Source organism: Chiroxiphia lanceolata, chromosome 12 (assembly GCF_009829145.1).
Source record: "Chiroxiphia lanceolata isolate bChiLan1 chromosome 12, bChiLan1.pri, whole genome shotgun sequence".
In the NCBI taxonomy this organism is placed as follows: Eukaryota; Metazoa; Chordata; class Aves; order Passeriformes; family Pipridae; genus Chiroxiphia; species Chiroxiphia lanceolata.
In genome coordinates, this window is record NC_045648.1 from 14821323 (window position 1) to 14842430 (window position 21108).

At 40.2% G+C, this 21108-nt stretch overlaps 2 protein-coding genes across 4 annotated transcripts in view; one reads left to right on the plus strand and one right to left on the minus strand.

Moving 5' to 3' along the window:
• MYO1E (myosin IE) overlaps positions 1–21108 on the minus strand; it is a 242838-nt gene that overhangs the window by 128969 nt on the left and 92761 nt on the right. The window lies entirely within an intron of this gene.
• The window catches only part of CHRNA7 (cholinergic receptor nicotinic alpha 7 subunit), a 40421-nt gene that overhangs the window by 9371 nt on the left and 9942 nt on the right, over positions 1–21108 (plus strand). Inside the window, exons 3-5 of the mRNA XM_032700492.1 lie at positions 13067–13111; positions 15286–15395; positions 20828–20907. Of these exons, the coding sequence (XP_032556383.1) occupies positions 13067–13111; positions 15286–15395; positions 20828–20907 (235 nt within the window). The remainder of the gene's footprint in view (positions 1–13066; positions 13112–15285; positions 15396–20827; positions 20908–21108) is intronic.

The following is a 21108-nucleotide window of genomic DNA, read 5'->3' on the forward strand; positions in this document are numbered from 1 at the left end:
ATGCAAACTTTTGTTACGTTCATCTGAAGTTAAGTCAAAGTTTGCTTATCCTACATTGCCCTTGGTTACTTGTGTGACTTAGTTTTAGATATTCAAGGGCTTTTGTCCTTGTTTCATTTTACACAGTGAAGAGATTACAGCTGATTTCAATGGCTTACATACAATGCTCAGCAAAGCCTCTGCATAAGGGTCTGTTGGCAACCCAATACCCCAGACCCACTGGGCAAGACAGTCATGGGAAGTATCCTGACATTCAGAAAAGAAAATTATGCTGTCTTTCAAAGAAGCAGAACAGCTTCTGTAAAGAAACAGACTGTAAAACAAACATCTTCCCCGCCAAAAAAAAGAAAAGAAAAGAAAAAAAAAGTAAAAAAGAAATTTAAATCTGGAAAAAACAAACAAAACAACCAAATCAGGAGGCTCATTGAGAATGGTGCTAACCAAGTTCCTAAGCTGTTTATCAAACCTCAGCAGCCTCTTTGCAAACAATGGCTGTGGCAGAAGCTCATCAAATCTGCATTATTCTTGTAATTTTAGCATTCATTTGTGTACATTAGAAAACATTTCTCCAAGCTTTATTTTGTTCTCAATTTGCTGCTTGGTTTCTATTCCCACCATGCTAAAGGGAGAAACTGTTCACACTCTCATCTTGTAGCCATTTCCATTCTACCACAATTTATTCCTGAGAGTTTAGGAAACTGGAAAGGTGCTGGGATATGCTTTCTGATAATTTTAGTTAGTAATACCATGAAAGTTACTGGATTAGAGCAGAAAACAGAGTATTCTACTTTTCCATGAAATATGAAGAACAGATCTTTTCAAACAACAGTCTAAAATATTCTGATAATTGATTTACTTAAACAAGCAGACACCACCACTCCCTGCCATACTGTGGTGAGATACTGATATACTAAGAGAAACTGCAACCTTATTTCTGTGATGTTTGTCCATTTTTTCTGTGCTTCTAAATATCTTCTGGCCTTTTTGACTATTCTTTCAGCATCTCTCTTTTACCTAGTCTGCTCAAACAGTGTCAGATCTGGAAAGATATTTTAAACACAGGAGGATGTGTAGGATGGAATGGGAAGCAATGAGTGTACACTAATTAAAGGCAGTTTGCAGGAAGGAGAAAAGCACTGACTAAGGCTATAAAAAAACCCTCCTGATAACAGTTAGCTGGAGGACATTAGAGATGTTCATTGTATGTGAAAATCAGAACTTCTGTTCTGCTTTCTGGTTCAACAGGAGAGATCTTTGGAACTTTTTTGTAATACAAGTCATTTGGGGTTTTTCTGTTTGGTTGGGGTTTTTTATAATATAAGTAAAACCAAGCAGTTTGTGAAACCTTTTTCTCATTCTTTGTGATACAAATAATCAGCACAAATCATAAAAGCTCAGTTTTCTAACTACATTGCTATGGATGCCCCACTAACTTAAAAGGACAATAGGCATCTACTGGTATGTCACTTGTGATGAGAAAGGCTTTCAACCTCACTGTGAAAAGCAGGGTTAAGGTCCTAGGAAACAGATTCCATTGTGACTGGTGGTTGTAGAGCACTGGGACCACAAATACTTCACATTTTACACTGGACTTCTTACTAGAACAACAGAATTTGCAAAGTTGCTTCATCTAGTAATTATTGGTAGTCCTCAGTAATCAGCTAATAAAACAAAATTACCACATAGACATAATTTCTGTGAGTCATGTCTGATTAGTTAATGCACAAAGCTTTTAATTCACAGAAGTTTGGGCCTGAAATGAATGTATTGCCTGTAATACTCAGAACTGCTCCTTTCTTTTAAAAAGTCTGTCATATTGAAGTCCAAGACAATACATGATGTCACTACTTAATATACAAATTCATATCCTTTGTTTTGACCAATATGGATCAGCTTGTGGCAATTTGTATGAGATGTTTGAAAGCCCCATATTTTTCTTCATAAATGTTATTGTCCTCTGACAGTGAAGCTACACTGCATTGGCTGAGCATCTTGCTCCATGAAGTATTCCATCAGCATTTCCAGACCTCTTTTCCTGGTACATTATTTCCCTGTCCTCAGGCTCCTGGGGGACCTGCAGGTCCAGTGCCAGCCCCGAGGAGCTCTGTGTGTGCAGCCTGGTCCCTGCTGTCTGCGGGTTTTTGTGCTCACACAGACCAATTACATGCTCCATAAACCTGGTGCTCCTTGGCAAAGCCTGTTCTGTGCAGGGACACCTGGGACTTGACTTGGTTCTGTTTGTTTGCTTTGCCTCTGACTGCAGTGTCCGTGTGCACGAGAAGGGAGTTCAAAAGCAGGTGGCTGCCCCTGCTGAACCCATTTCTTTTCAGGGAAGGCTTCTAGAGATGCTGTGGGATGGGAAAAGCAACCTCCAGCTCACCATCACAGGCTCTGCCCTGCTCCTGCCCTGGGGTCTGTGTGGGGCTGCAGGCTGGCAGATGTGCTGCAGCAGGGGCAGGGGTGGTGGCAAGGGGAGGCAGGAAGAGCCACTAAAGCAAGGTGGTGTTTCTGTTTCTGCTCTCTGTTCCTATCCAGGGCTCTGAGCTCAGAGCCATGTGGATGCACTGCCCACTTTTCTCTCAGAACAGCACACACTGTCAAAAGTTTGCAGTGATTTACAAAAATTTGCAAAAAAAATTTACCAAAAAGAATAATTTACAAAACTGCTGACAGCAGTTGAACAAAGTATTGTCAGTGGATTGGAAGCAAACAATTCTCTATCTATGAACAGCATATTAACATAAAAACATTCAAATGTTAATTACTTCAAATTTGGATGATACAGATGTGAATTCTTCAGTTTCTCCTGAACTCTTCACCATATTTGCCTGAATAGACCACTAAACAAACCAACTGTTCCCAATCTAAATATATCTCTGAGATACAAAAAAAGAAAAGAAAGAAAAAAAAAGATCTCACAATGGGTTGGCAGCAGGGAGCCCATTTGTACATGAGCTTACATAGAAAAAGAAATCTTTCAAAGCTCACTTAGAATTTTAATTACTTGAATAATTTATTTTAAGTGTGTTAACCAATTTATTTTTAATTTATTCAAAATTAAAAGAATTATTCTCCAAAAATAACCAGAAGCAGCCTGAAGTAAATATCTATTCAGAGTTACCCTTCGGTTATGCTTGCATTTTCACGCCTGTTTTCTGAAATTGGGATTTACTTTGCCAAAAGGAAAGGCTGGTAGCCCTGGCTTCAACAACAGCTAACTGGGAAGCACTAAGAGCGTGGCATGAAGCCACACTGCTGCTCATTGGCAGCAAGATAAGAATGTGATATTCATCCAGTTTATCTCTCCAGTATCATCTGGTAGTGCTGAGAAGCCACATTTGCATGGTTTATAATCCTGGCTCTGCATTACTTACAAGGTCCTCATAATGGAGGAGCCTGAGGGGAAGAGGAGCAATCACCATGTGCAGAGCTGGTGGGCCCACGCACATATTTAATTATACAGCACTTAGAACTTTTGTTGGCTTGTTTTTCTGTGCTCAGTCCCGAGTGTGAGCATATTTCTGGGCTTGACATCCCCTTAATTACTCTCAGTAACTACACAGTTATGTCAGTTTGGTGTTGGAGAGGAATGAAGGAGGCCTTTTACCCACCCTCACCAAAGTACTAGATGCAAGGATGAAGTCAGAAAAAGTAATGAGCACGGGTGAGTCTGGCTGAGCTCAAGCAATTTGAATGAGTATTTTAATGGATTTTGGAGTGCTCACTCCATCTCTGTCCCCACCAGACAGAAATGTTCTTTTCAGAGAGAGTTTGCTCTTTTGTGTTGCAGAAAACAGCAGCCTGAAGGACTGTGTAGGTGTTCTGACATTTCAGTCATGACGCTTCTTGCAGTTGTGAAGAAACAGATACACAGTTGGTTTTCATCAATGTGTTCCTCCAGCTATGCTTCATTTGTCAGTACCTGTAAATGACTCTTCACAGGCATTAAAGAGAAGAGGGGACTGTATAGATTTTTAGGGGAAATGGAAAATTAAGACCCTGTATAAGAGGACTGGAATTTCCATAATGCTGATTCATCTTCTCTTCTTGAATTATTGAAGTGTCTTATCAATACTTCTGTCAAGAGTTGCAGAGACCTTCAGCAGGATAAGCAGTGTTCTCTATCCTTTTCCAGGCAATTTTTTAATTGCCATGGTGATGTCTGTGCTGTATCCTACAGTGAGCAGAGACCTCAAGATATGTAACATAATCCATCATTCTTGATATCATGTTAATTTTGGAGCAACTTCTTGCTTAATTTGCCTACACATGGAGATAGGATATAGTATGGTTAGAGGGAACTCTCTGGAGTGAACAATGGCTCTTTGTCCTCTGACAGTGCCTTTAACTATTCCCTGTGGTTGTGTCCCAGTAAGGTGCCTCTATCTCTGCAGCTTTGGTGTTCCCCAAAGGTTTCAGTGTGTGAGCTGATGAACAGCGTGGTCAGCTGTGGAAATTTGTTGCTGTTATTCATAAAAATAGGATAGATGAATGCCAGCAGCAGAGTGCTCTGATCACACACAGGGAGAGGAAGAGACAGCTTTGTTCAGCTCCTTGCCCTCCCATAACTTTCTCTTCTTTCCTTGAAGAAGTCCCCACTTTCCTTCCACTTCAGTTTGCTAAACATATATGCTGTAACAGGATTATCATATGACTTTTAAACCTTCTGAGAAGAAAGGCTTAATAAAAAGTCAAATTAAAGTTGATTAGCAAGAATAAAACTAGTCACATCCTTTGATATCGTGCTGCCCTGGCATTACTGCTACATTTGAGTGTAACAACCTCTTCTTTCAACTTCTGTGTTTCTCAGCTACCTCTAGGAAAATAAATCAAGTTCAAAGGCTTTGATTCCCTCTGGTGGGAATCCCACAGTGGGGCTGTGGGTGCTCTATCATTCACTCTTAGCCTGTGGAATGGTTGGTAGTTCCCAGATCCCAGCACGTGTTCAGAGCTGGGACGCCTGTCTGTGTCAGACTGGCAATGCTAATCAGCACCTAGAGCCAGTATTTAACACTAATTCAGGGTTCAGTCCCTGTAGAATACAAGGGAGTGAAGAATTATTTGTAAATAAAGCAGCTGAACACAGTAATTACTTTGCATGCTTGTGATAAGTGTAACTGCACTTGAAGCTTTATACTATATTTAACAATTGAACTGAGTTAAACCTACAGCGAATCGTGGGAATTCACGAGGTAACTTGAAAAATGCAACCTCCCCATCTTGCTCTTCAACAAATATTTTTTCACACAAGATGTGCTGAAGTATGTTATTGGTTATGCTCTGCTCTGCTCATTTCATACACCTCATCCCTGCTTGTCTTTGCAAAGATGAATGTTTTCATATCTAAATACGATCTCTTGTTAACAATGATGTACTGGGGGGAAAAAAAACAAACAAGAAAAAAGGCTGCTGTTACAATTATGTCCCCATGGTAACAGGGATGGTACCTCATGTGGCTCTTACACATATTTATAATCTCCACTTCTTTTCTATGAAACTTGGTGAAAACACATCTCCAGCCCCTGCCAGGACAAAGCCCTGGTGCAGTCAGTGGCCAGCACAGTCATCAAACTTATCAGAGAGTGTCTGGAACACAAAGACTTTCCCACATTCTAAGGCTCCTCACCCAGGAGCTCTGCTCAGAGCTCAGCTGGCTCTTTATGCTCTTTCTGCAACAGCTTTTCTGCTGTATAAGATTTACCTCTGTCTGGGGAGACCTGGGTATGTTTTGAGCAAACTCTGCCTTTCTTTTAAAGCAAGATAAAGTAACTGAGGAGAAAGCAAATGCTTCTTGTAAGGGTATGTAAGATTAGTTAGTGTGGAGAAACTGCTGCCCTTTTTCAGACTTACAAAATAGAGCACACATGGCACAAGTGAGAACAAAATAAAAGGCAAAATAAACAACCTCCCTCAGAATTTCACCTGAATTAAGTCAAGCAAAACAATCAGACTCCTCATCTCATACTCCAAACCCAACCTTAACTCAGGTAAAATTCAAATTATAATTTTCTAATTTTTATTTTAAGAAAAAACCTGAGATATTCAAAATGAGCATCTACTCCTATCCCAGCAGCACAGGATGCTCTAGTAGCATTTTGGCATTTTAGCTCTAGAAACCTTTCAACTTTCACAGAACTTTCAACTTTCACAGAACTTTCAACTTTCACAGAACTTTCAACTTTCACAGAACTTTCAACTTTCACAGAACTTTCAACTTTCACAGAACTTTCAACTTTCACAGAACTTTCAACTTTCACAGAACTTTAGCTATAAGCAGAAGCGTAATTGTCTGTTGTACTCAGGTTTACTTTACTCTTGTTTCTCTCCTTTTTGTGGAACTGAACAGTGCATGGGACAGAGGAACTCCAGGCCTCAATACCCAGGCACAACACATTCCTGAAAATCCACATTTTTTTTAGACTTGCACATAGGTCCAACTCTACGGTCACTAAGTCTGAATTGTAGCTATGTAAACTCACAGCATACCTTGTATTATATATGTGCTGGCTCAAGTGTTAAAAGCAGACCAGAACTATAGCCAGTTTAGTTTAATTTGCTGAAAACAATGTGCTTGTAGGTTAGAAGAAAGATTTACAAAGTAATTTTACCAAAAAAACGCCCAAACCATTTGTTGATTTTCTACTCGTATATTCACATTTATAATAATTTAATTTAAAAAAACCCAAAGTCTGAAAAATTTCACATGTTCCTGATGGAAGGGACATGTTTGCAAACTGTCAAGACAGGAAACTGTTCAACAAGCACTAAGAATCATATGCCATAAAGTAACAAACAAAATGGCATTACATGTGTATATGTAGGCCAGCCTGGATGGGTGCATTTGAAAGGGAAATGGTTTAAGTAGATATTGCTTTGAAATAAAGCTTCCATAGAATGAACTTTAAATATTAACATGCTGATTAAGGAAACATTTATGAAGATAGGTCATATTTTGAAGGTGAGAAGCTGCATAGAATTGAAGTGACAGCAAGAAGAGCACTCTGCTAAGGGGAGGTTACTTGAGCTGGAATGTTTGGTTGATCCAGCATTATTTCTAGTAAGTGTAGCCCACTCCTTAATTTATACAAGAGGTAGTTCTAGTAAATATGGCCAGGCAGAGGAGCTACTGAATGTAAGACATGGCTCTAAAACAAAATAATAAATAAATAGAATGAGAGTTCAGAGTCAGATCTTAATCCTGCCCTGGAGGAAACTTCACTGGATTAACAATGACCCTCTCCTACAAGTATTTTAAATTTTTTTATAAAATTGAGCCAACACATCCAACAGTCCTTAACCCTAACACTTTGGCTTCAACTCTTTCACAAATACTCTTCAGCTACTCTTCCCCTGGTGGAGAGGAGAACTGGAAAGAAAAGGTAAACCTTGTGGGTTGAAATAAGAACAACTGAATAAGTGAAACCAGCCCAAACCAGGAAAATGCTAAAGATTTAGAGGACTTTAACTTTACTCACTGCATCACAAATGAAAGCAGGGACTGGGGGAGAGTGAGGAGGGGATGTTCCTACAGGGAAACTTTGTTTCCCACCTATAAGTCTAAATGTCTCAGTTAGTCCCAGAATAGCCATTTACTGCCTTGCTCCTCATTGAATTTACAGTCCAAAGTCAGCTTTCTTAAAAAATTAAAGTGGATAAAGGTAGCAATCTGAGCAATTCTCTAATTCAGGGACCTTCAAGCATGCAGAGTATCAAGAGCCATTCCCATGCCATCCATCACAAATCTAATAAACCTAAGAGCTCAACAGAAAAGAAGTTTTCAAATTTCACTTTAATTAACTACTCACGTTTTGGTTGGCCTTTAGAGTTTAATTCTTTGATTAAAAAAAAAAAAAGCTAGAAGAAATTAAAGATTAAGAAGCACACAAAGTAAGGAGGACGTTTTCCGGCTGGATTTTAGAGATTTAACTGCAAAACTCAGCTTAATGCTACAGGAGATATTTAACTAAATCCCGAGCACAGCTGCAATGCCTCATCCCTAAAGATCTGAAGGAGCCAGAGTCTGAGTTAGCAGGTGGGAAGAGTCAGGCAGGTATCATCCAAGCTGTGAAGGTGCCTCGAGGCTGAATTTGGCTTTGAAGAGGAATGTGGAAAAGAAAGTGATGTCCTACACACCTTCAGCTTTCACTGACATCACTGGATCGTAGCTGAGTATAAAATAACGAAGAGCAACTTTCAGGAGCTGCTCAGCACCAACAGAATCAGGGCAAATTAGCAGCTGATGTAAAGCTGGTCTAAATCAAGGCCAGGTCATGCAGGATTGGTGCACCATTGGTTGGGCAGTGAAGTGGCATGTCATCTTAAACTCCCTTTGAACAACAGATTGCAACAGCTGCTGTAATTTTGAAGGAGTGTTGTTTCCCAGTAGTGGGCTGTACCACTACAAGATTAAGTCATAGATGCCAGAGCTCTCCTTTCATACAAAAATGTCACCAATATGGCAAAATTTAGATCACCAAATAGAAATGTGTGCTCAAGTTTGAAGTGGTCTCAAAAATGCAGTGAAACAGTGAAAAATTTTATTTTCCACTTCTGACATTTTATTGAATCATTTTCTGGTTTTTGCACCTATTTTCAAGAAGTCAGAAACATTCCATGGTCTGTTCCTGCTGTTGAATCTCACATGCTGGATCACGGAATATTATTAATATTATTTATACACTGGTAATGCCTGTTTAAACAGCATTTTCTGCATAATTGGAAATGTGTGCTGTAAGCTGAGTCAAAACCATTTTCCTGTGATAAAAGGTCTCTTGCTGACTACCGCAGAAGTGAGAGGAAATTGCAGTAACCTATTCCTTTCATGGTGAAAGGGAAGTCAGGTGGGGAAGAGATATCAGGAGTTCAAATTTCTTTCATTTCACTAATCCTGTACAATTCATCCTGACGTTGCTTGAGAAACCTGTTTCACATTGACAACCAGTGGTGTAGCTTTTCTGCGCAGCCTCCCCCAAAATACTTGACTCCATTCGAATTTGTATTTTAATTTATCTTGCCTTTTAGCAATGTAGGTGATGCTTAGGCTTTGGGAGTAATGACTGCAAACCCACGGTGGGGCAGCCTGACTCTGAACCCTCTACTGCGTTCCTCAAAATCAAGACTTGCTGCTGCTACAGCTCCCACCTATGGATGACCAGAGTGGTCCTCAGCAAGCAGCTGCATCTTCATGTCAGTGTCCTTGCAGAAGCTCCAGGCTGGTTTTTTTTAAGTAACTGATTTTTATCCTCACCCCAAGACAGCAAAATTCAATGTTGCCTGCAGTACTAAGAAGCCTTGAGCCACCTTTAACAGAAAGGTTTAGCTTTGACCTTGGCACGTGAGGAGGGGAGAAGTGCGATAGACCCCGTGTAGCCTTAGTGTTATGAAGATTAGGAGGCCACTGTGGGGCTTTCAGACAGGATGCAGGTGGGTGAAGCTGGACCACAGGCTGCTCTGGCCTCCTGGAGGTTGGCCACAGGGTGCTGGTGTGCACTTGGGCAGGAATGCACAAGTCCAGCCCTTTCTCTGCTCTCCATAAGGTTTGAGGATCTCACATTCATCTTGCCATTATGGCTGCCTGAAGTGTGGACACAGCATCAATCTTTTGTCACCTGGCCATTTTATGAGTGCTTAATCCACCCTCCTGCCCATCCTCTCAGCACTAATCCTATAAAAATTCAGGCTTTTTTGCTTGATACAGTTTAGTGAGCTCAGTAAATGACCCTAAAAATGAACAGGAAGAAAACCCCAAGCTACGTGAAGCAGAAACTAAACGTAACAGGGTTTTAAATGATGGGGGAGAAAATGTCATTAGGCACAGGTAATTTGGCTTTGTGAACCAAATGATGCTGGGAATGTTTAATGAGCAAGTGCTGAGACAATAAGAGCTAATGAACTGACTAACCTGCTGCTTTCAATAGGATGACATTCAAGCAAATAAAAGTGAAAATCTGTAATGGGAGTGTCTTACATGTCTCTCACTGGCTGCCAGGCTATTTTTAACTTCAGACTGCAATTATGAGCTTCAGGAACTCAGCATTATGCTGTAACAGGTGATATCTTAAAATGTTTTTACAAAGCCTTTTATTAAGGTTCGAAGTAATTGAAGCCGAGTTCAAAGAGCTGTTACTTTTTCTGCAATTTAGGTGAGATTCAGCCGTGTTAAAATAAAGAATCTGGATTTGAAGTACAAGAATTACAGCTAATAGACTTCAGTCACCTCATGCAAGTTTTCTGGGAAGCACATCACTGCCTGCCAGTCTGTTGGCATGCAGGCTTATTTTACTTCTTTCTCCCCTTGCTTTTTGCTGCATAACTTTTCTAGTGTGGATACTACATGTGCTGACATCCTTTTGAAAGCCAACAGTTAATATTCCTTACTTAGGGCTCGTGTTCACTACACAAGTTCTGTTTGAGTCAGTGCTCTCAGGATGGCTTCTCCTGGGTAGGTTTGAGGGAAAGATCACACTTCAGAGTAACTCCTGGCTTTCAGAAGGTGTCTGCAGGGTCTCCTGCAGGCAAACCCGAGATAACTCTGCCGGTGTCCAGCTGCCTGGCAGTGGCAGCTGAATCATTCTGCCAGCAGCACAGCTGGTTTAAAAGTCTGCTGTCGCCCTCAGCTGTGCTGGTTTGACTGCTCAGTGATGGCTCTGGTTCTGTGATGTGCACTGGCTGATAGTGGAGCTCCATCCTGGTACTCCTAAAATAGCCCCTGTGCTGTGCTGTGGGCTCAGGGCTGACAGATCTCCCCATGGCCTATCAGTACTTGAAGCATCAGAAACACTCCTGCTTTAGTACAATTTTGTCCTGCTACTGAAAAGAGACTTTCTGAAACATCACTAATTTAAAGCTGGGGCCATTCGTGTGTAGAAAGAGTTCACACTGGGAATAAAATGTGAGTTTAACTCAGAGTTTAACCATGCAGGAGGATGTGCCATCAGCTAATAACCCTGAAACAAGCTTCCCACAACATAATGGGTTCTGAATCGCTCTGCACTCCTGAGTAGCCAGTTATGCAAAGCAACACAACTGCTGTCTGCTGAGCAGAGAAGCCACCCAGCAGTGCTGCTCTTGGCTTTGCTCAGATGCAATACCTGAGATATTGCATTATAGGAACTTGTCAGGTTCATCTGGGACAGCACACAGAGCTTTGAGAAAATGCTGTCAAACTTTGGATGTTAAGTAACCATTGGTGGTATTTACCTCTGATTAAAATTGGCTATGATGAATAGAAACATGTTTTACATGTCCTTAATATGCAACACTTCTCAATAGACTTTAATTCACGGTGATATGAATGATCTCTTAAGGATTGCTCTATAGTCATGAATCAAAAACCCCATGCAAACTAGTTTTGCCATAAGCAGGTTGTTGCTGAGAGAGGCTCCAAATGAATGTTTATATGGTAGAGAATAACAGCTACTATTGCAAATTAATTACTGCTTTGCCTGACATCTTCAGCAATGCCTTCAGCATGAAAATTCAATGCAGTTTAATAATGGATTTCTGAAACTAAATTGTTAGACCTGTATCCCTAGGATGCCATTTAAATGAGATGTTCACTTGAGGTTTGTGGAGGTGATGAAGCAGAAAATATAGAGGAAAGGTGCTAAACCACTAGCTATGGTCTGTACTTATTTATGTTTTTTATTTTACTTTTCATTTTAAAGCAAGATAAGAGTGTGCATTTGAGGGCAGACTTTATTCATGCACATTACTGCTCTTTATCTAAAATATTTCCATTTGTTTGTATATTGTATATTTAGTTGTGATTATACACAACCTAGCAACACTGCCATACATTTACTGATGCTGTTCCTCAAAAGGCTTCCTTTTCTTTAAAAATGCCATTATCCCTTGCAGAGTACTTGATTTTACATGCTGTGTAACTTTCTACTATTGTGCTGATCTAAAATGGCTTCAATTAAAGGCCTCTCAGGATCTCTCTTCAGTTATAAATTTACAAAAGCAACAGCGAAAGAGTAAAACATATTGACTGCTAGTAAATTGTATTTAAAAAAAAAGCTTTTTTTACGGTACAAAATGCAATTAAATATTTTTTAGCCATCTTTGGGCATTTAGGAACAACATTTAAGCTCAAGAGTGATAGATTTAAGTTCAGAGGTCTAGACATATGAACAACTCTGACAGTTCCTGCTGCACATGTGACTGAACTTCCTAAGACACTTTCTTAGAGTGTAAATGGAGCTTTGACTGGTGTTACAGGGACTGTGTGTTCAGACTGGAGAATGTGTAATACTGACTGTATATAGGATATTCCATCAGCTTCACACAACCCAGGTGGATATTGAGACGGTGCCTCCACAGGAAAAGGTCACCAATGTTTTCCTGTGTCTGAGAAGTGAATAATTAAACTCTTTAATTACCTTCAGTATTAAGATGCCAATTGTGTCACCTGAGCTTACATCAAATAGTCACAAGAGGCAAGGGGAAAGGCCTTCAAATTGGAACTGTTCCAGGCAGAAGAATAATATTCTGCCCTGACAAGAGTTTTCTGTAAAGCTGATACAACACTTTTTGTACAGTTCCACTGGGATCAGTGGTGCTACTGGCCTGCTAAGAACCTGCTCAGTGTGGCCCCAACACATCATCTGAGCTTAGTCACACTTTGTTTGTTCGTTCCTTTTTCTGCTACCTGCAGATGTCTGGTGTATGAGGTTGATTAGTGAGAGGGCTGCTCCTCTCACAGGGGTGAAACAGGCACCCCCCACTGTGATCTGCCTTGCATCTGGAGATTCCTTATGGAAGAGGGAGCCCCAGGGAAGAGTCTGGCAGAAGGACACCCTCAGGAAACAGTTTGACTGACAGTGCTAATATGAAATAACATTAAAACATCATTACCTGTGAAATAACATTAAAACATCATTGGCTGTGAAAACTTCTGTTGCATTAAGTGAGAGGCAGTGATTCTCTTTGCTTTGAAAGGTACCTTAGCTCAACTGGCTATTTTGTAATAGCCAAATATATTTACTGGTATTGTTTTATCTGTATGGTACTAAGCTGTGGTTGGTTTTATTTTTCTTCTTCTTCTCCTTCTTCTTCCACCCAGGATGAAAAGAATCAAGTATTAACAACAAATATCTGGCTACAAATGGTAAGTTCTGAAACAAGTTTTTTCCCCCTTGATATTTGAGTTTAATCTGGTAAGAGGTTTGAATTTTAGAAAACTCTCAGGCTTTTGTTCTGTATCTTGCTGCACAGTGGACAAAGCTAAACTGAATGGCAAACTCTAAGGCTGAGCTTTAGGTCTAGATGTTTCAGGTGTTTCTAAGAACTTTAAAGAAAAAGAATTTGAGTCACTACATCTAAATAAGTTATGAACTCATTGTAGTTGATTTAGTCACACTAAAGTCTTCCTTGTCATAGAGTAATGGTGACCTGAGAGTCCCAGGCTGAGCAACTGCAGGTGCAAGTGCCTTTCACTCACTTCAACAAAGCCATTATGTTGTGGTAAATCACCTGATCATGGCAGAGAACACGCAAGAAATGCATTTCATCTGCAGTAGCTGTTCTGGCCAGCACTTTGAAAATTGTCAGCTGACTCTTCTGATACGGGGAAAAATGGTTCCAAAGAGGTTCATCATCCCTGAGAGCTGCTGCCACTGTCCTAAGGAGTGTCCCTGCCATCCCACTTGCTCTGTTGACTGTCTCCTTGAGAAACTGCCAGAGGAACTGGAACATCAGTTTCTTAATGTCCAGCTGGGAATAGTATAATTTTTCCTGGTTTCCCAGCTTGTTTTGCCCACATAGGGTGGTCATTTTTTGAACAGTAGCTTTATTTTACATTTTGTTCCAATTCTTAGTTGCCATAAATTGTCACAGAATTTGATATGCTCTCTTACTACTTACCCCTATCTATTGCTACTACTGGATGCCACAGCTGAGAACTTTGTCCACATTAACTTATGGCATTGCTGGACAGGAGTTAATTTTCACTCACTTGTTAATAAATGGAACAAATAATAGGCTATTCAAGAATTTTGTGAGGGCATTTTGAAATTCTTTTCTCTGAAAGGTTAAATTATCCCTTAGACATAACAAGGTGCTTCTTAACTTTCTGACTCCATTTCTACCATGACTTTGTGCTCTACAGAGACAGGGTGATATGGGGAGCTTTCTCCACCTATAGCAGCCAAGATGAGAATTTGCCATTAGTTAAATCCCTGACACTGTTTGGGTGAAGTAAAGGTTTACAGAAGGTTTTTATTACTCCAGGCAACCTCACTGCTTCTGCAAAAACTTTACACCTTTCAGTTTCTTTAACCAGCTCAATCAGTTTAAGTGTATTATTTTTTCTTTTATTGTAACATTTTATATAGGGCACCTGTCTTGCACTGTGCTAGGCCTTAGGAAACAAATGAGTGATATATATGTGTATCACTGGTGACCCTATAAAGGGTAGCATGGCTATTCCATTTATTCACACAGAAAATCTGACATGGAAGAAGCATTCAACTCGTGTTTTTTTTACAGGCCTGTTGTACAGTAAGATTAAAACTGTCAAATATAATATGTTTTTGGCTTTGAGCTACAATGACTATAGTTGCTATGATTTCTTACCAGGAAAACAGACAACAATTCATACTCAAAAAGCTATCATTTATTTTCCTTCTCTTTTATCCCATAGCATCCTTATCCTTTCTGAGATTGGTTTTTTCCCCCCAAGGAAATTCTTGATTATTTTATACATTCTCCATTTCTTTTGATTTATTCACCTTAGCACATACTGGATATGGAACGTGTTAAGACTGCAATGAGCAGACCATTTGGTTACTGCAAAAAATGTAGCCACTGCTCTTGGCCTGTGCACACATAAAAAAAAAAGTGTTTGCTTATGAACTGTCTATTAATGGTGTACTAGACAGATTCAAAGCATGCTTAAGGTAAATGTATGTCATTTTACTGTTCTCTGAAATAAGTAAAAATGTAAAAGTGCGTGTAAAATTTATGAAAAAAAATGAGAAGTAGTTACTGTGTGAATTAGAAAATTCAATCCCAAACTGGCACCTGAGACAGCATGAACAGTAAAACACAAGCACCCCAAATCTTGTATAGGCTGTTTTGTGCTCTGCAGTGGGAATTGAAAATGAGGTTTTTACGTGTTCCATTGAGCTGTTCATGGCCTAATTCACCCTTTGAAAACATTTCACTGCCTGAAGCTAAACAGAACCAAGAGAACACCTATTGTTTTAGTCTATCCAGTCCCTAGAGAACTACAGTGAACCAGTGGATGAGATGACTTAACCCACTTTTTTGTATCTGGCTTAGTACTGGACAGATCATTATCTACAGTGGAATGTGTCTGAGTACCCGGGAGTGAAGAACGTCCGTTTCCCGGATGGACTGATTTGGAAGCCTGATATTCTTCTCTATAACAGGTAGACACACTTTTTTTTACATTTTTTTTTATATGGGGAAGGAGAGATGATCATAGAATCATAGCATCACAGAATAGCCCAAGTTGGAAGGGACCTTGAAAGCTCAACTGCTCCAACCTTTCATGGAAAAGAGAGTCTAGGTGAGGTTATTTAGCACCCTGTCCAGTCACAGAGATAAGGCAAGGTAAATGACATAATCATCCCAGCAAAATGTCTAAGTTTTTACATACTTTTCCAAAACTTGCCAGGAAAATTACCAGTCTCCTGTTTACATAACAGAAGGTCATATTTGCAAATACTTCATAAATAATAACATCATCCCTACCACCAACTATAGTTGGTTGGCTTTTGTGAGATGATAAGAAAAGCAGATTTTCTGGCTGTGTTTAACAGTACAAGTAGTGATAATTTTCTCTGAAACTGTTTGGTCTAAAAGTTTACTGGTGAATTCAAATCTGACATTTGCATGCTTGTCTAGTTGTAGTTTGGGTTTCACTATAGACAGGACAGGTAAAGCCAATAAGGGTCTTTGCATTTTTCCATGTCCAGTTGGGGTGTCACTCTTTCTTCCTGCTATAAAAATAGCTACGAGATTTGCTGCTGTCCTCTTCAAACTGTTCTGAGTTGGGCCTATTTCAGGGACACACAGATTGCCATCAATCCACTGCAGAACCTTTGGCTGACATTGAGAGGTTCTTTGGCTGCACCATTACATGGCAGTTCCCATTGTGGAATTTATTTAGTTTAAAGATGAAGCACTGAGAGCTGCCTGCTTGTCAATAACGTGCCTTTTTCTGCAGTGGTTGGGGCCCATGTGCTGTTCCCCAGGAACTGGGAAGAACTTCCATCTGCTCTGTACATGTTGCACTGGCTCTGCTGTGGCAGCCAGGGCACGTTGGGGGGTTTTTGCCTATGCAGGTGACATGAACCTTTTGTCTTCCTGATGGCTTTTTTCCCCCTGTCTCTCTGCCATGTGTCCACTAAGAACACCCTGTGCTGTGTGGTATCAACGTGACTCCCCCTTCCCACCTCAGGAGCTGCTTTTTGTTGCAACAAGACTTAGAGAACAGCTGCCCCCAGTGTGTCAGCTGCACTTGTGCTCCCTTTTGGTGACCACCTTTGTGAGCAATGGCACCGTCACAGGTGTTGTTGAGTTGTAAGAATGGGATAACAGCTCCCAGTGGCAGCATTTGTCATTCCCTTGGGGACTTCTTTCCAGGGCCTGCATTCCTGCTGTGCTCCTGGCAGTGCTTCTCCTGGAGGTACAACCGACACTAAAGGATTTGGGGTGATCTCCAGTAGAGTTCACCATCCTTAGGGTAACTGCCTGGCTGATTTACTCCTTGGTTCTGGTTTAAGCATGGCAATGAGTGCTTCAGTTGTCCATAAACCAGCCTAAAAAAACTTTTCAAACGTTCTGTGTACAAAATGGAGCAGCCTGATACCCAGGACAGGTGGTTTTTTTGAAACATTAATCTTGTTTAACGTATCTTTCAATGCAAATTTGTTTTCTTGAGCAGTTTTCCCTAGCTAACTTGATTCCATCAATGGCAGTGTTCCTGGGAGAATCTGACAAATCACACCTGCATTTCCATTCTCCTGCTGAATAACACACTGTGTATGCCATAAAATTGGTACTCTACAACAGCAGTTTAGAGGTTCCCAAAAGACTGAGTATGACAATATTCTTCCTCACATAAATCACAAACCTGAGGGAGACATTCACTGTGTCTAAGAATTTAGGCTACAATATTTAAGTATATCCAAAATGAAAGGGTAGTATTTTAGAAATTAGTAATATTGATATATACATACTACCTGTAGCTGAAGTGCTTTATAGAATGAGAAGGGTGACAATAACCTGAAAAACTGAAACCACAATTTTTCTGTTAATATAGGTTTTCAAATCCTGGGATTGTTAACTATGGCACAGTCATGAATTAGTTATTCTACAGTGTTTCTATTTCAAACTCATATTTAATCCAAAATTCTTATTCAGAGTTTAGCCAGAGAGCAAAGCTATTTAAAACAAATTCTTATTCCTGTATGAAATTACATTGGGAATATTACAATGCTCTCATATAGTGACATGCCATTTTGAGATAGATGCTTTCAATTGCTATATGCTTCACTAGGGACATGCATCTGCAGTTACAAAGAAATTAATGAACTATAAATTCACTTTCCATCTTAATGAATGCATGTTTCACTATGTCTTGAATCCTTACACATCTTGCTGCAGCCCAGTAAAGAGAAATTGTGGCAGCTGTATTAAATTTTGCAACTAATCTATTGTGAAGAGAGCAGGGCCAGTTCATCTGTAATTTTTCTGAGGGAAGAAAATCTTGGCCTGTGTACAAATTCCAGGATTGACTATGTTAATGTCATGTATGGCTTTCTTCCACTTTTTACTAGGCTTATTAAAAGTGCTCATTTCTGGTAGAATTATTTTCCAAATGGCCACATAGTGTTTGGTACTTCATGGAATAACAAGAATTGTGGTAGTTACATCTTGTTTTAACAGTTTCATTTTTCCAGTTTTATAAACCTGAGATTCTCCAGATAGGTCCCAGTGGGATTCTATCTGCTAGGTACAGCTTTGCCATCTCACTGTGCTGCAATCAATATCTGCTTTCAAGTCATTATACCCTGAACAAGAAGTGTAGCAGAAATAGTTTTCTGTCATCACATTTCAGTCCACAGTCTCATCAAGCACAGGCTCAGCCACTTGGTGCATTCCCAGTTGAAGCAGTGCACTTCATAAAACAATCAGAAACATGACTTAGAAAAACACATATCCTCCTTTTTCAGAAAAAAGAATTTCATGTTTGAATCTGAGTACCACTGGATATTCTTTTAAGAATGTGTCTTATGAAAGGCAAAGTCATGTGGCAATGAAAATTGAGTTGCTTCATCACTTGTGTTCCTTCAAAAATGATATTTTTGCCAGTTACCAGAAACAGCAGCAAGGTCTTAGAAGCAACTCCCTGATGCTTAACTGCCTTCTGCTCCAGAGGAACAGGAGAGAATCTAGTCTAGGAGTCATTACCTTCCGCTTTACAAGTAATCTGTATAGCATGGAGGTTTTTACATCCTGAATTTGGCTCTTTGAGTTCCATCATGTAGCCCATATTAATTTCAAATCAAAGCAATTACTTGTCTAATATAGAACCTTGCTGGAGGACTTACAGTCTGGTTTCCTGAGGAAATGAGTCTTCAGCACGTGTGTGGGTGCACACCTCTGCCAGTGGAGGTGTTTGTGTATGATCTTGCTGCCCCCTTCCCCAGTATCCCCTGACTCCATTTCTACCAGATTTGGCAGTGCCATGAGTAGAGATCTTTGCAGTACCAGTTTCTTACAAATATCACGAAAGCAAGCAGCCAAGATGTGGAGGGAAAACAATTAGAGCTCCAACTGGAAGAGAAACTACAACATTAAGCCAGAGAGTGCAGCCACGAGCTGTGGAGCTGAAGGAGTGGCTCCCGCTGGTTCAGCTGCCTCAGAGCTGAACTGCCTTTGCCCCTCGAAGTGCTAGAATCCAGTCATGATACAGTCACAATATTTACACTTTTCTGCTTGCCTTTAAAGTTCAAATTAAACAGTTGCAAATATTTTCAGCACTTGCGAGCCTTCTGCTCACCACAGGAAAAAGTGCAACTCCATATAGGCGATTATGGATTTAGCTTTTTCTTGTCTGCGTATTTCACAGACCAGTCCAGATATTTTTTTTAAATCTAATTTCTTCAAATACATGAAGGAAAATAAAATGCAAATTAAAAATCTCTAAAATAACAATTGCTTTATTTTAGCTCCTGAGATATAAAATTTGCATCAGACTAGATTAAATATTAAAGTCCTCTTTTTAAAAAAGAACATTTCAATAAAGGTCTTCCCTTCCTGGGAAAAACCCCCAGATTTTAATATACTTTATTTTCTGCTAGAATGACGAATATTACCTTAAAAGGTAATTAGAAAATTATGAGGTACTGAACCACTAATAGGCAAAGAGACATCAACTTATCATGTTCCAGTCAACCTAGAGAGACACAGGATTTTAGACCAAGGAAAGCCCAGACTGCTGCAGGAACCAGGCCCTGAGTGTTGTGTGCCCTCCTGTGCCCTGCCCAGCACGGCTGGCACTGCATTTGCCTTGTGTGCCAACCCACCCCCCAAGGTGGCTGTTTGGAACCTACAAACAGCACAACAAAGTACAGGAGCCTGGGTGTCTCATTTTGCTTATTCTCTGCTCAAATAAAAGCCTGAGAAAGGAGCCTTTGTCCATAATGAGGGCCAGCAGCCATGAGAGGTGGATTCAACACAGCAGTTCCTGAAACAATTCCGAGATGCCCTTCACTGCCAGTGCTGTTCCTGACACCATTCCCTGCTGGTCCCTTCCCAACACATTGTGTGCAGTTTAATCCAGGCACCTATTTCAGTCACTCTGACAATCTCTTGAATACCCAGACCCTGAGATTTAAGGAATGTACAGATCAGAATCTCTAATCCCTTACTGCAAAAAACCCCAGTAGTAAATGGGAACTGAAATAAGGCACAATACTATAATGGGTATATGTCCATTGCAATGCTAAGTAATCTAAATATCTCTACCAAAGGTTTCTGGGGTTAAGTCAGCAAACTTACTTTCTTTTCCTAAGAAAGAGTCATTATTTCGTCATCTAAATATTTGAAAGTAGTTTGTTTCCCGTATAGAAATTCTTAAAATGTTAATGCTTAGTAAATTCCCAGGACATTGTGCCAGATGTAGTTGAGATATTCCTTGGCAGTAGCTGCCAATTCATAATTTGGAGCATTCTCCAAGTAACATTATGACTCTTTTCTAGAGACTTGTAAGACCAGCACACCAGGGTGGTCCTGGCCAGCACCACTGCACTGACACCTCTAATAGGAGCTCTTTTTCCTTTTTTTCTGAACCCAGTTTCTGGATTCTGAGGTGGATAAAGAAGGCTGGAGCTGCATTAAGGAGTCTTGTGTATGACAGGTAGTAATGATGTTCACCCAGGCAAAAAAGGTAGGAAGACACAGACACTGGAGGATCCATCTCCCCAGTATTCATCAGCTGCTGGTAACGTAGACAGCAAGAGAACAGAGTTACCTGTACAGGTGCTTGAGAGGTTTTTAAAAAGAGCTTACTTTCCAAATGGAAATCAATGGAGCCAAGGCACTGTAGGGAGTCTGCTGGGACAGGTGAGCAGCAGGAATGGGACGGCTCCACCTTCACTAACGGCTGATAATCAGGAACAAACCCAACAGTATCAGGGCAGTTACACTGAGGCCACAGAAAACTGGTGACAGGAGAAAAGCTGTCAAGCTTTTGGGGTGAAATAATCCTTTTATGAAGCACAGATTCATCTCAGATATTCTTCAGCCAGTCAAGGAGCATATAACCCCTTTTGTTTCTTCCCTGTTCTAGTGCTGATGAAAGATTTGATGCGACTTTTCACACCAACGTTTTAGTCAACTCTTCAGGACACTGCCAATACCTGCCCCCAGGTAGGCTGTTTGCATGCCACAGATGTTGATAACTCAGACCATTTATGCATGGTGTGGTTTCAAATTTGACATCAATTCTCTGATATTTTATTTATCTGGCCAGCATCGTCTGATAGATTTAAGGTGCATTATGAGTTACATCGTTACATCTTTGCAGGAAAACCACCACAAAGATACATGTTTTGTTACAATTATATAAAT